Source organism: Varanus komodoensis, unplaced genomic scaffold (genome assembly GCF_004798865.1).
Source record: "Varanus komodoensis strain SLA01 unplaced genomic scaffold, ASM479886v1 scaffold1, whole genome shotgun sequence".
NCBI classification, from domain to species: Eukaryota; Metazoa; Chordata; class Lepidosauria; order Squamata; family Varanidae; genus Varanus; species Varanus komodoensis.
The window spans coordinates 123,554,520-123,569,964 of NW_025335268.1; the positions used below are offsets into that span (position 1 = coordinate 123,554,520).

Here is a 15,445-nt window from a genome sequence, read left to right on the forward strand (position 1 = left end):
ACTCTGAAGGAGCTGGAGAATTCTGCTGTTGAGATGGAGGTGGCGCGGGGGGTGGGGGGGATCCATGGGACAACTTTCCTGCAGATACTCCACCAAGCTGGCTTTGTAGAAGAATGTCAAAAAGAAAGCAGTTGCTGAAACAAACCCATAACAAAGCCCATATGTAATTTGTAGAAAGGCATGCGAGAGACACAGCAAATATGGGGGAAATTTCTGTGGTCTAATGAAACCAACACTGAACGTCTTGGCCTTACTGAAAAACACTATGCGTTTGCACGATGTCAGCAGAACTGGAGAAGTTTTACCAGGAATAATGGACAAACATTCAAGGATCCAGAACTGCAAAGCATATAGAGAATTAATCAAGTAGACTCACAGCTGTAATTACTGCAAAAGGTGCTTCTACCAAGTATTGATTCAGGGGCATGGATACTTATACAACCATCAAGTTCCATTTTGTTTTTGCTTACTTAACCTTGAGCCACAATCAAAATATTTTCCACCTTCACAGGCTTGAGTATCATCTGTACATCAAGTAGTAATGGTGCCAATTAAATCCATTTCAGCTTCAACTTGTAACACAACAAAATGTGGAAAAGTCGAGGGGGAGTGAATACTTCTGCAAGGCACTGTGAATTATTCCCTCCAAAAGAAAAGAATGTGAATGCATTCTTATCAAATTTTGTCTAATAGCAGCACTACTTATATAATGGAAGGGTGGTTTTGCCATAGGAAGGCTTGCATTTGATGATCTGAAAGGTATGCTATATCCATATATAGCCCTCATGCTATATCCATTCTTATGCAGAAGAAGACAGGGTTGCCAGGTGGTATGAATGTTAGTATATGCTTCCCTGACCTTAGACATTTTATAATCTGTTGTAATTTATTCCCTGATCCTCTTCAGTCCACCAGAGGGAGACCTTCTAAATTTAAAGGAAATCCAAGATTTTAAACATTGACCCCCAAATACCCTCCAGGTTTACCCTGGCTTAGTGAAGGATGATGCTGGCAGCCTTATTCATGACATGTGACCTGTCTGGAGATGCAGCAGCAATGTTTGTTTGTCCAAGTTGGTCCAAAGGTTGCAGACTGCAAATGAGTTCTATGGAGGGGGTTCTACAGAGGGTTCTATGGGGGTTCTGTCCATAGAAAGCCTTGGAGACTGCCACAGTCAGATGCTGGCAGAACACTAACCTGGCCCACCTCTCCCCCATCCCAAAAGTGGCAGGAATCAGGCAAATGCACAGAGTTCAAAAATCATAACGGACAGCTGTTGTCCACCCAGCTGGGCTGGCCTCCTTGAAGAAGAGCAAATGCAGTGCTTCTCAGCCATGGGGTTGAGGCCTGAAAGGGAAGGAGCCCCGCAGGCCCCATTTGTGCCCCTTCTTTTGGAAGGGCCCAAGGCTCCCCAGTGCCACTGAAAAAGCAACCTCCCCAGCCCGGTAAGTGCACTGATTTTTACTGTGACATGGTTTTGGCTTCTCTCGAAATGATAGCTTGGGTACTCTGTACATGCTAAGTAAAGCAAGGCCAGGTTTAGGTGGAAGAGCAGAAAAATAGAAGAGGACGTGGGCCTTGAAATTTTGAGGTCACTTCCTGGTTATAGCCGAACACATGATTCACGGGCATTCCATTTTTCCTGTGCATCTAGTCGACATCTGTCTGAAAACACCCACCTTATTATATTAGTTGCATTTTTCCTGACTTTGGGTTGTTTTACCATCAGTGGAGAAGGAATGACAAAGATGGAGACAGAGCTTATGTGCATACCTTGGCCAAGTACGCAGCATCTTGTGTAGATACTCTCCTTTCTTTAACACAATCTGTTTTGTTACCAAGTAGAAGGATGATAACTCCCTTCCCTGCTCCTTCCTGTGAAGAAATGCACATTTCCTCAGATATAAAGTGAAACCAAAAGGCCTCCTGTGAATCATATGATTGTAATAGAGTTTCTGCTGGAGCCATGCTTTTCCCAGCTTCTGACCATTAAAGGAACTACACTGCGTTCATTTTTCTTAGAAAACAAAAAGAGGGAAGTGGTATATTTTTGTTTCTCTAACATCCTTTCTTCAAGAGAATGCAGTCAATCTTTCTAATATCCTAGGCTTCCTTTAAGGTTGAAGCCCTGTATTTACATGCCTGGGCAATCATATCCCTTGGAATGGGAAAAACCATTACTATATCTCATTAAAGATAGTATGAATCCTGTGAGCTGCATCTTCATTGGTCCATTTTACAGGTGGTAGACCTGAGGATGTCTCTGCAAGATGCAATATTGCAAGGTACAGCACCCTTAACCACCCAAGTACAAATATTGAGTGGATATACTGTACGTTGTGCTTCTGCTTGAAGGGTCTGTTAGTGGCTGATAAAATGGAGATTATAAAAGCCAGCTGTCAAGCTAGGCTCCATGATGGGGGGAGGGGCAGTAAAGGGGACAGATGCCCCAGTGAGCCAAATATGGCTTGCAGTCATAGTGGGGAGGGGGAAACATATCAGTCCTGTCAAAGTGTCCACTGAGATACCTGCAGGAGGACCAAGAAGGCGGAGGCAGGGGGTGAACAACCCATGTCATTTGTTGGATGTAGGTTGGGTTGTGTTCATCCAAAACTTAACCCACCACGGGTAATCATGGGCCATCTCATGAGCCTATGAGATGGCAGTAGAAGCACGAAGGTTTCTACTTCGGCTGCTGAGTAGAAGACAGCAGTTCCAACTATGGAATGGTTCACTTGCCACAAAAAGCCATCCCCCATTTTTATTTATTTATTTATTACAAACATTTATACCCCATCCTTCCGACAAGCGCTCAGGATGCCCATGCTGGGCTAGTTGTTTGCTCCTTAATCCAGCTTTACTCGGACAAATGATTAGGCATTGTGCAACTTGCCATGGTTGTTTTTCCCTGTGGTTCTCTTGGAACACATCCCAAGATCTTCACTACATCAGCATCCTTTTTTTTTACTATCGGTACACATTGTGTACTGGGTATGTTTCACCCTTGTCAGCTCCGGAAGAACTTTCCTACACCCTCCCCTTCCTTGTCTGTCCTACCCCACCCTCCCCATCAGATGGCTACCTGTAAAGACTTTGAACCAAGTGGCTGGGGGGGGGGGGGGCTTAAAACCTGCCAGAGAAGCATCTTTCCTTCACCCTGTTCCTCCTCCTCCTCCACCCTCAGCCACCTGCAAGGAGGTTTCTGAGCTGTGAGAGTAAAATCTTCCTCCATGCCTCTCCTCACCAGTGGTGCTTTACGTTTTTGTTCAAGCTTTTGGCTTCCCTTCACTTCCTAAAAAGAAACCTCCCTGATTGCTCCTTGCAGCTGGGGAAAAGGATGTTGCTCTCCCTAGCCAAATTATTTTTGATTGACTTATCTCCAAGTGTGTGTACATGCACATGCACAGGCCCAGTTCAGGACCATGGTGACTTGGGAGGAGGACATTAACCTTCAGCTCCTTTTTTCATGCCCAAATCTCCCCTCTATTCATTTTGAGACTTGCCACCTTTTTAACTCCCCCCTTCTGGAATGGATTTTGGCATGAAGCATGACAAGGGAAGCTTCCTGAGTTGTCATGGCCCCAGACTGGCCACACACTTAAGTCAATCACACATACAGACGTAGCTGGGCTAGGAAAAATGTCTCCACTTGCAAGGGTGAAAAGCTGGTCACTGTCGAATGAAAGGTCAACTGAAGAAGAAGGGGATGGAGGAGGCAGTAGCACAAGCTGCTGCCAGGCAGAATTGAGCAGGTGGGATCACAAGGTGTGCGCTCTCGGTGAGCTGGTTTGCACATAATGAGAAGGCACCCTGCATGATGTCACCCTGGACCATCTCACTGCGATGCCCACCGTCATTTTGAATATTTGAGCTGCAGGAGTGGAGTACCGTAGCTTGCTGTTGTGTGTGACCCCAGTGGGGTGGATTGCTGGGGTAGTTGGCAAGCCACCCAGAACCCACGCACAGGTTTAGGGCTACAGATAACTGGTTAACCACTCCAGCAACTGGTTCGTACATAGCAACAAGCTATGATGTGCTCTTGCCATCAGTCGAACATTCAAAGTGGTGACAGACATGACAAAAGGAAGCTCCAAAGGGACATTCAGCCATGGTGCCAGTGGTGTGAATGTGGCTTGTGGATGGTTAACAATCCACGTTGAAGCCAGCCTGGCTGGTTCACAGCAATCTACTCTGAAGCAAACATCACACACAACCCAGTGCGGCTGGTCAGGAGTCAAAATCAGCACTATTGCCCGCTACCCAGTCAGCAGCAGTGTGCTTTTCCCTAGGCTGAAGCAACAGCCCCTGGGCTTCTGCCGTGATTCCCTAACAATCAGCAGGTCCTCTTTTGCTGTTCCTCAGTGGAAGTGATTAGTCAGAAAACTGCTCCTCAACCCACTGCTGGCCAGATTCCAGCCCAAATAAGGATGAGTTTATCCCAGAAGTAGTTTGGCTTGTGGGTTGTTCCCCATCCCCCATCCGCAGCTAGCTGACAAACAGGAGGTATGAACTGTTCTTATTTGTTATTTGTTCATGACACTGAACCAAGAGGTCAGGTTGTCTTGTGCTTAAAAACAAACATGCACACTGAGTTCCAAGCATAGCCCGATCACCGCTTTAATAATGCAGGAGTCCTGAATACAATTTCCAGCAAATGTACTTCAAATAGATGCTGCTATTATGTTATTTTCATGAGTCAGCAAAATATACCCCGTGATGACACAGCAATTGTAGTGGACTGCTGTGGACCTAAGAATATAGGAAGAGCCATGCTGGACGTATCTAGTCCAGCATCGTGTTCACAGTGGCCAGCCAAAAGCTCACCGGAAGCCCAGCGCAGGATAAGGCTGCCCTCCTGCTTGGGTTCTCCAGTGACCGGCACAGAAAGGCATATTGCCTCTGACACTGAGGTTATTATAGCCTTCATGATTAGCAGTCATTGGAGTTTGCCTCCTTCCATTTTAAAGCCACCCACACCAATGGCCATCATGATATCTTGTGGTAGTGAATTCCATTATTTAACTAGGCACTGCATCATGATGTAGTTCCCTTTATTTATCCTGAATCTCCTGTTGTTTAATTAGATGTCCCCGGGTGTTGATCCTATGGAAAGAGAGAGAAAATGTCTCCCTCTTCACCTTCTGCACACTAGGCATTACTTTCGCACCCCTCTGTTACAATACAATCCTTAACACAGTTACTAGGTAAGGAGTGAACCTATTTGGATACAGTAAGACTTTCTCCTGAGTAAACACATATGAATAGGACTGTGCCAGTATAACTATAACTAGTTAAGCTCTATTAAAGTCAGCAATGGCGAAGAAAATCAAAAGCGAATCAGCAATGTTTCTACCTTACCTGGATGCAATGAAGCCAGTATCGCACATTTGCAAAACTGTATTCTGACGTGATGTCATACATCAGCACCACTCCATCAGCCTTCCGGAAGAACTGCTTGGTGAGACTGTGGTATCTGTTGGAAGAGCAGATGTCCTTTTTCCACAACATTTTTATCCGTCTTCTCTTGCATGTCCATTTGTGTGTATGTGTTTTAAAATATCTTCTAAAAACAATGCCATCTTTTCCAAAGATGATTCCAGATGGTTATTTATGGTGCAATTCTATGCATATGCAGAAAGAAAATGTCCTACAACTTCTAACATTTAGCCATGCTGGCTTGCTTGTATGTATTCAGCATACATATGTATTGCTTTTATGTATGCAGAGGCCACCAAAAAAAAAAAAAAAAAACCCTCAGAGCAGTTTACACAGTACAATGCTTAAAATATTTTGAAAGTATTTAGTCTCTAATACTCTATAAAGTAGTAAAAAGGCGGGAGGGCCTGTGCAATTTAATTTTGATCCATGATCTATGCAGGCACAAACATGCAGTCATGCAAATCCAATAATAGGGGTGTGTCTCTCCATGCACACAGATAGGCAGTGAGTACAACTAGCCCTACTCATTCTGTTTTGCAATGACATCTCTATAATGTGTTGAGCCAAATCTTGGAATGGAGTTGCATAACCCCTCATTTCCACAACCTAATACCTTCTGTTCTTTTTAGTACAGATTAACTGTATATATATGACCAATGGAATCATCTGACTAGCCCTTTTCTGAAATACCACCAGTAGGAGTTTGTCTCAAAATTATCTAGAGCAGATCTTTGAGGCTAGCTTGCTAAAGTTTGTTAATTTTATATCCTGCCTTTCCACCAAAAAGTGCCCGATAAACAAATACATCCCGTCTGCTAGGTGTAACAGCTGCAGGAACAAATGTTCTATCCATAAATACTAATCAGTGACACAGATCTTGACTGTTTACTTTGCCTTCTTTTTTAAGTGTATATTTGTTTATTTTTAGATAATCCAAATACCCAACCGCCAGACATTAGCTCCTGTTTTTCTTAGATGAAGCACCTTACACTACCTTTCTTGGCCAACTGTATCCCAGAGACATAAAGCAAAGTACTTGTTATCCACAAAGAGGTGTTTGATCCGGTAGTCCATTCCTAGGAAACACAATGTATCCATTGACAATGTGTTTTAGTTCATGCCTCAAACAGCTTCAAGAACAGAGCGACACAAACTGGAGTGCTACTAAGCAGAACACGATACTGCACATCTCTTGTGTGCCCATTATTGACTTTCACAACAATTAATATTCTCAAGGCTGGTACTACAAACAGCAACTTGCTCAGCATTATTATCTACACGTTGCAGGCAGAAAACCTGACATGGAAGAGTGAATTTGGCTTCCTTTCATCTTACCATTAAATATTCTCTTGCATATTCCAAACAAAAACAAGCCCTGCAAAAGGAATACATTGAAACTAGAAGGAAAGCTAAGAGGAAATGAGCTAGAAATCCTCTAGGAAAGAGGGTCCAGGGCTCATCCTGTTCCAGTAACATTATTTTAAAATTCTACAATGCACACTCAGTTAAGAAGATGGCTACTTTCATCTTCTTGCATTACAGAGGAGCATTGAAGACATAAAAAGATAAAATTACTTTGAGTTCTACTTTGAGGCCTGCCATAGGAGCTATTTTGTCAACCCATAAAACTCTCTCAACCTTCAAAACATGCCCACTGACCCAAATGCGCCGAGGACTCCAATAATGGCCAATATTGAGCTTTTCTAAGAACACTTCACCCCCTGGTTTAGCATAGGCTTACAGAGGAAACTTAATGTCACTGCCATTCTTTTCTGTAGACATGCCCTAGAAAGGCCCAATTATAACAACAACAAAGAAACAGGCAAGCAGAAGCCAGGCTTCCTAACATCAAGGCCTAGTCGTTTTTCCAATGTATTATGCTTCCTCCCAGCATAAAATTATGGATTCATACCTACAGTTGAAGTCATATTTGCAATGAACGAACCATCTTGAAATCTGTGCAAAAAGGATGTTTTGCCCACATAAGAGTCTCCTACAAAGAGCACATTATACATATGGTCTGGATGAGAGCAGACAGTCGTGGTGTCTTTATAAGCTTCTTTGGTGTCATTTCCTTGGCAACTGTGATCTTCCAGTTTGTCATTTGTTTGTTCTCCCTTTTCTGCCCTGCCCTCTTGATTCTTCTTATACTCAGATACATTGGCCAATCTTTCTCCTCTGTCTTCTGATAACAGAACTCCTGTTCCCTCTGAGGTCCGCATCTCCATCTCAGATGAATTCCCTAATTGGCTGTTTTGGAAAAGTGAGATATTTGCCTCATGCTCATGCCTTTCATGTAACATGGGCAGAGTTTTCTTGGTTGGGAAATGAACTGATGGCATATCTTTCATGGGGGGAATCTGAGTCTCAGGAATCTTTCTTATTGGTGTTTGCATCTCTTGAGATTGCTTTAACATTCCCTTTTCAGAATCAACAGATGGACACTGATTACGACTTTCAGGTTGTATTACCTGCTCTAAAAGCAGAGCATCCCCTTGTAATGGGCCCTCCTTGTGGTCACACGTTTGCGTTACCAGCACTGAATAACCAAGAGATTGAACCACAGGACCGCAGTTTCTTCTCTGCACTGGCTCTGAACTTGAGACTTCCACTCTTGGCTCAAAAATGTTAGTTTGCTTCATCTCCAGAGCTGGTCCTCCTTTAAGAAGAATCTCTGCTTGCGATGTAGCATTGCCAGTAAGAGTTTCAGAAATCATCTTCTGTAGGCCATTATTTTTAGAAAGAACTTCATTTGGAGGAGCTCTTTCTGGCATAAGATTGTGCTGAGAATTTCCATTTTGTTCGAAGGGTTCCTGTTCTTGAGAGCCAAAGTCATTTATTTGTGGTGTGTGTGATTCAGACATTTTATTCATTAGTGCTATAGCCTCATTCAGCTCTGTAAACAAAGAGTTCTGGCCAGAAGGCTCCGGTGGGAAATAGTATTCTTCTACAACAGTCCCTGGCAAAGGTTCCTCTTCGATGGAAATCACTCTTGTTACGGGCTGTGAGTCAGCTTTGGTCATTGATGCCACATCATCAGGTGCCCTATGGGGAAATGATGCATAGGACAGTCCTTCTTTGGTATGTGCACACACACAAAGGGAAGCAAGACCTTTAAAAGGACAGAAATCCTGGAGCAAACAGATCACAGGGACTCACAAGGTGCAAAGCTGTCCACCAGGAGAAATTCAGGGCTTCATTTAAACAGAGACATAGTTGAGTATATTTATTTCAAAAACATACTGACTGAGCACATGCATGTGATGAGGGATGAAAAGGATAATGTGCTTTGAAAGGGCAATTTATAAATATTCATTGAAGGGAAATAGCACCAGGACATAGATAAAGCACCTATGCCTGGGATTTTCAAGATCAAACCTCAATGCCTCCACCTCTAGGATAGCTCTCTTTACCTGGTACTGTCCAGACTACAATTCCCAGCATTTCTGATAATTGGCCATGCTTGCTGTGGCTAATGGGAATTGGAGTCCAAAATGACTAAAGGGCACCAAGTTGTGAAAGGCTGCTCTAGGCAAAGGGCTTAGCAAGGCCAGACAAAATATTCATGTGCCATTTTATCTGGGGAAGAGACACTTCCCCTGCATTCCTCTTTACTTCACAGTAAGCCCTGTTGTACACAGTGGGGCTTACTTCTACCTAAACATATATTGTGCTGTTAGAGGGAAGTAATAGATTATTTGGCTGCCAGCCTAAAACTGTGCTTCCTAGGAAGTAAGTCCCACTGAACTGCAAGCTAATGTTGGAAGTGGCAAGGTGTTCTTATGATCATACCATAGAAAGTCTACTTTGGACAGGGGAACTTCCAAGTTCCTGTCAGAGAGGTGAAGATCAGATTTTGTGGAAGTGCTAATTGTCCCTCATTTAGGACACCAACTTTGAGTTATTTATTTATTTAGAATATTTATATTTCATGTTTCAATTAAATAATCTGCAAGGCAGTTAATAATAGATAAATCTGTCTCTCAGACAGAGAAAGAGAGAGAGAGAAACAGGTCCAATCTGTCTGTCTTCAGGAGTGGTGCACCATGAGCATGCTTCCAGTTTTCAAGATGCAGCACACCTGAACATTCATGAGAATATAGGGATGCAAAATCAATAGAGTAACTACCTCAGTGCCAAGTCAAGGTCTCAACTATACTGAAAATCCATTGCTATCCTTTCAATCCCCACCTCACATTGATGCCACCACAAATATATTTCGGTGCTTACTGATGAGCAGAGCTGTCCAGTATATCCTCACTCTGACTGCGTACCAGGCCCATCTGCAATTGAGAACTGAACATCTCGTCTGGATGGAGAAGGTCCTGTAGGGAAGGACCATGTAATGTTACGTCCATCTCTGAAGAAGACATAGCTAGGTCAACAAAGAAGAAATACCTGTGGTCTTTGAGGCATCTTCTCGGAGACTTCCTCCAGGGGTCTGTCCCTACAAGAGGAGGAAAAGATTCAGTCACTGCCACTTCCCCAGCCCATGTCTATGTGCAAGTCCAGTGGAAGCAGTGATCATGCCACACAATGAACGAAATAGCATGCACGGAGGATGGTAATATCAACCGTGGTGCAAACAGGAAATGAGTGTTTCTCAAGGGCGCAGGGAACGCAGGACTGTTGCACTGAATTCATGCAGGGGACGGGCAGGGGTGAAAAAGTGACATCCATTGGAAGCAGCATCTTGTCAAGAACGGTGGTTGGAATGGCATGCCCCCTTCTACCCTATTGCCATGCCCGTTTCTGCTGTTGGATTTTTTGCACAATCTTTCCTGGTAGTGTTACTGAACTCTTCTGCTTTTAGCTTGTTCTCAGGTCTGACTCTTATGGAGCTGCTTAATGGCTGCTGCTGGAAGCGGTACATTAACAATTCTAAGGATGAAAGCATTTGTCCACAATAGAAAGAAAACTGAGGCAGGATGGAGGGGGATTGCTGTCTTCTCATAAAGCAGAAGCATGGTTCATTCAACCCTGGAAAGCACCGTAATTATATCCCACTTTCTTCTCGATTGTACTCAGAGTGGGGCACTTTGCATTGCCCTGCATTTTCAAGACCACCCAAAACCCAAAGTTCTCTGAGCAATGTACCCAGGCAAATAACTAGTACAGAAAATCACAATGGAGCAATGATAATGAAACAATCAGGAGCAATGGGTAAAAATAATGCAGGACATTTTAAAAAAAAAAAAAAGACAGTAAAACCAGCAGCAAAAATGCAATGGTACAAAGATCTAAAAACATAGTTTCTAAAATGGCTTGTAGGTGCCAGGCAAGGCTCTCTGGGGAGGGCACATCATGGAGAAGCTATTGCCATGGAAAAGGCCAGCTTTTTTGTGTCCCCCTTCAGAATTCCCAGCTGGTCTCCCATCCACACGCTGACCAGACCCAATGCTACTTAGCTTCAGTAAGGTGCTTGTGCCATATGTTTTCTGCCCACACCCTGCACTGTTTCAAGGCAATTTCCCATACTTGTCAGATTTAGATGACACAACAACTCACTCTGCAAGCAAGCTATGAAGTGTGAGTTGCTTGTGATGCTTGTGCCCCACCCCACCCCACCCCACCCCTTTCCATGTGGTTCTTCCACAGTATCCTAGGGTCTTCCATGCCTTTGGCTTTCCTCCACCTAGCCACACAGACACTGCAATCCTTTTGTAGCTGCTGTAGCCTTCTTTCCATTTTACCCTTTTCTTTTCCAGCTGTCACTTTCTGTGATCTCTGAAGTGATGGCCCCTTCAAAATGTTCAGGTGGCACACCGAAACAGACTTCACTGGATTTAAGCCCAACATATAGATAGATTTATCCTAACGGGTCCCATAATTCCTTTCCCCTCATTAACAGCTCATTATGCACCAAGCCAGCCTTCTGATTGTTCACACTGCAAGGGGAACAAGTGCCTCAGTCCTAAATTTAGTGTTGCTGAGATTAGAAAGGAACAGTGATTTGCTTAAAAGGCTGTCCATGCAAAGCAGAAATGAGTTAAAAAGCTGTGTTGCTGTGGAGAGGGTCCATTGGCTCAAGATGAATGCTAAACACACAACAGTGGTTCACCACTGAGACAACTTTTACTGAGAACCTATTTTCCTGGAGGATCACAGTGAGGTGCCAGCCATCAGCTGAAGATGGATCAAGTGTCAGTGGAACACAGGATTGCTCCCCCACAGCGGCCGTATCCCATAAATACCTGCCTGACTACTGAGACCTGGGCAGAAGGTCCTTCTAAGGCAGCTGTCCCCCAAAGAGGTGAGAGGGATGGCAAATAGAAGAAGGACCTTCTCAGTGGCTGCCCCCACTTGTGGAATCAGCTCCCCAGAGAAATTCACCTGGTGCAGACACTACTCGCTTTTCAGCCCCAAGCAAAAATATGTCTCTTTTCTAACCATTTTAACAATAAATTTTAATACCAAATTTTAACCACTGATTTTTATGTTTGCAATAATGTATTATTTTATAGTCATTCCCCCAGTCATAACATATCCTGACCTATTTATTTATTAAAGTTTTGATGATAGTTCATTGTTTTATGGAACTGATCGTTTTTATTAGTTTTGTAGTTTTAATGTGGGTGTAATTTTAAATGCTGTGAGCTGCCCAGAGAATCCACTTGGAGTAGGCGGTGACATAGAAATGTCTAAATAAATAAACAAACATCAACAGGATTCTGTCAGTTCCAGTGTCTTCCCATTTATCTGCCTTACAGGAATTATTTATGTTTCTTACATGAAGATGGAAATGGGCAAATTCTAATTATATGTGATGGTTTCAGGTCCTCGTGTGAGTAACTAGAATTTTACCTGGTATTTTTGCCAATTGGTATTGGAGTGGCTGCTGGAGAATTTTGTGCAACAGTAGGATCTGTTGCAGTAGGATCCTGTCTAAGTAGGATCCACTAGATCCATGCCAATGAAGGTCTGATTTTGGCAAGGTGCGACCTTGTGGATCCATGACTGGGACTCACCTGCCTTGTTTGTACATCTGAGCCATTTTATCCTTCATGGCATCCAGATGCCTTTGAGTCCTTTGAAGCTGATGCAGGGTTTGCTGTAGCTGGTTCTCAAGGACACTGTTGGCTTGCTTGAGCTGCTGAGTTTCAGTACTGGCCACATGCTGCTTTTCTTTGAGGCTGAGAAACTGTTTCTCAAGCTGAGAAAGGGTTTAAAAAACAACACTGACATTGTTCTGAATCATCAAAAGCAGAAGAGTCCTTCTCGGCAAGCTAGACTCTTCTGCAGCTAAACTTCACAAAACTCAAAGACCAGGGGGAGACAACCTGGTCCCCTCCAGATGTTTTGAGTACAACTCCCATAATCCCTCACCAATACCCATGCTGGGTAGGAACCCACTGGAGTTCATAACAGTCCAAATTGCCTATTTCTTTCATATTCTTGCCTGAGTTAGTCCATCCACTTGCAGCAGTATTGCTACCACTTTTTAAATTAAAGACTCCTGTTCCTTTAAAAGGTGTAGGATGGGAGGCAATTCAATCGGCACTATCCCATCTCAGCATAAAGAAGCAGTGGTGGAAGAAGATATAACCACTTATTTTCTGCATGCCATAAGACTGATTATTAAAAGACATGTGGCAACCATTTTGCTACTTTGGTTTGGAAACTTGGAGATTAGGTGAATAACTGATAGCATAAAAATAGCCTAGACATATCTGAATATCTCCCAGGAAACTTAAAGCATTTTTTAAAAAGTATTATTATCATTCTAGAATGAACAGATAGTGGGAAAATATTTCTCTCAAGTTCACACATAACAGACCCCTCCTATATATTCTGAATTAGTTCCTAAGATGGATTTTCCTTAATTAACTATGCGCCAAAAGCCAAGAAAATGCCAAGAAGGGCCGAACTACCAGAGCATGATATATACAATCTTGTACTACATTGTGCATGAACAATTACCTGAAATTTTCATCAGCTCTGTCAAATAGGGCCACTGTTTGACAGCATCCATAGGAAAAATAGGGTTTTATTGGTCAGCCTACAAAGCAAGGGACCCCATGTCCAGCCTGAGCTGCAAGAGATGCATCCAGAAGGTGGTGCTGTTTCCTTGCATGAGCCTTCGCAAGAGGGCCTAGGGCAGTGGTGGTGAGCCTATGGCATGCGTGCCGCAGTGGGCACACAGAGCCCTCTCTGTCGGCACGCAAGCCAAGTTGCCCCAGCATCGCCCCAGCAGCCAAGCATCAAATAACAGTGCACACAGGGGCCATGCGCATGCTCAGAAAGGAGTAGCGGTGTCAGGCGATGATGTCATGAGCCACAACTCATTAGCCACGACTCGTCCAAGCTTTCTCATTGCCGGTCAGTGCACTGCCAAGGATATATATATGTTTCTATCATTGAAAGCTCTGTTATTGTGTTTTTCTTTTAAGACAAAAGATGTTAATGTATGAGTTGTTTTTTCTAAACTAAAACCTCAGCATTCAGGTTTTATCGCAGTGTTGGCACTTTGCGATAAATAAGTGGGGTTTGGGTTGCAGTTTGGGCACTCGGTCTCTAAAAGGTTTGCCATCACTGGCCTAGGACTACCCTTTGTTCTGAAGGCCACCACCAAGCCCCCTTGGGTCTCTCCCGCAGGAAGACCATGGTGCTGTGGAGGACTGAAGAACAGGTTGGAGTCGCGTGCTTCAGTCTGGCCCATGTCACACCAGCAGTGTACCTCTTTCTGCACACTGAGGAAACGCTGTATTTCCTGTTCCCTGAAGTCCAAGGCTTTCTTCATCTCCATGCTGAGCAACTGGTTTCTTGTTTTACTCTGCAAACGACAAATATGATGCAGCTAATTTGTATGGGTTTGGCAACTGAGCACATTTCTGACACGGGCTTCCCATTTTCATTTGAATCGGGCTTATAGGTGGGACCTGCAATAAAATCCCACAGTGTGGAGTGCTGCTTTGCAGAATGCCAGCCAGTCATGCCCTTGGGGGGGGGGCACTCCAACCCATTCCCACTCCTCTCCCCAGTAGGAAATTAGTCATCTGCTCAGGGAAAGCAGCCCCAGTGGACTCACAGGACTTATCTATATATAGACAGTGTGGGCGTATGAGAAGCAGTTTCGGTTTCTGCCTTCCACTTTTTGTGTTTGCCAGAAACTTAGGGGTCTCTATAGAACCCTTGCATTTCTGTCAAGTCTAGGCTGGCTCAATAGTAAACTGAGGAAGGGAAAATCCCAGATTTCATCACCACCTCAGCACCTCTCAAAGGAAATGGGCTGACCTGAAGAAAGCAAAATTCGTGAGCTACGGCTCTCTTGCCCTTCACCACAGACTGCTTCTCCATTTCTCCACCCACAAGCCCAATGCCATCAACTTCTTCTTTCCCTGCTCTGGCCTCTTCAGGGTAAAGGGACTGCCACTGAATTTCCATATTGCCCCAAAGAGGCAGCAGCTCAGTCCTTTCAATTTTCCCTGCCCACATATAAACTCTTCAACCCCTTCAAAAGAAAGGTATTTATGCTTTCGCCACAGTTTGGATCAGATAATTCTTCATTGCTGCCTCCCCCTCCCCCACTTGAATCTCTGACGCTGTGGATGAAAAAGATGAAGCATCTACACCTTGGAGCAATTGCATAGTATAACTACACGGCAATGTGATATGATGATGATGATGATGATGATGATGATGATGATGATGTCCACCCCATTAGCCACATAGTTCCCTGGGTGGGTACTTTACATGGGTGTACATGATGTAATCCACCTGGGCTCTTGAACATGGTAAAATTTAAAGCAAACATTCAGCACAAACCCCTTCTCATAAATCCCAGGAATTAAGCATGAACCAGCAGGGCACCAACCTCATTCTGCAGCCTTTGCTTCTCACTTTCTATTTGCTCTTCCATTTCCTCATACAGCTGCTGTACCTCCTTGTTGTGTTCAGCCACTCGTCTAGTGCAGAAGACCAAAGATGGAGACTTCGGACACATGTAGCCCGGATGATGCCGTATTAAACAGATACTGTGTTGCTAGCTGGTGCCACAGTGGACACA

General features: G+C 43.9%; 1 protein-coding gene across 3 annotated transcripts in view; it reads right to left on the reverse strand.

The window, feature by feature from the left end:
• The window catches only part of LOC123030225 (ras-related protein Rab-44-like), a 68,906-nt gene that overhangs the window by 47,691 nt on the left and 5,770 nt on the right, over positions 1 to 15,445 (reverse strand). For all 3 annotated transcript variants that reach the window (XR_006416064.1, XM_044443974.1, XM_044443989.1), the window contains 9 exons: positions 15,254 to 15,344; positions 14,117 to 14,212; positions 12,408 to 12,592; positions 9,838 to 9,886; positions 9,670 to 9,764; positions 7,352 to 8,484; positions 6,434 to 6,515; positions 5,359 to 5,473; positions 1,774 to 1,875 (listed from right to left, as the gene is read on the reverse strand). Coding sequence is in view for 2 of the 3 variants with exons in the window: in XM_044443974.1 (XP_044299909.1) it covers positions 1,774 to 1,875; positions 5,359 to 5,473; positions 6,434 to 6,515; positions 7,352 to 8,484; positions 9,670 to 9,764; positions 9,838 to 9,886; positions 12,408 to 12,592; positions 14,117 to 14,212; positions 15,254 to 15,344 (1,948 nt within the window). In the remaining variant the exon portion in view is untranslated. The remainder of the gene's footprint in view (positions 1 to 1,773; positions 1,876 to 5,358; positions 5,474 to 6,433; positions 6,516 to 7,351; positions 8,485 to 9,669; positions 9,765 to 9,837; positions 9,887 to 12,407; positions 12,593 to 14,116; positions 14,213 to 15,253; positions 15,345 to 15,445) is intronic.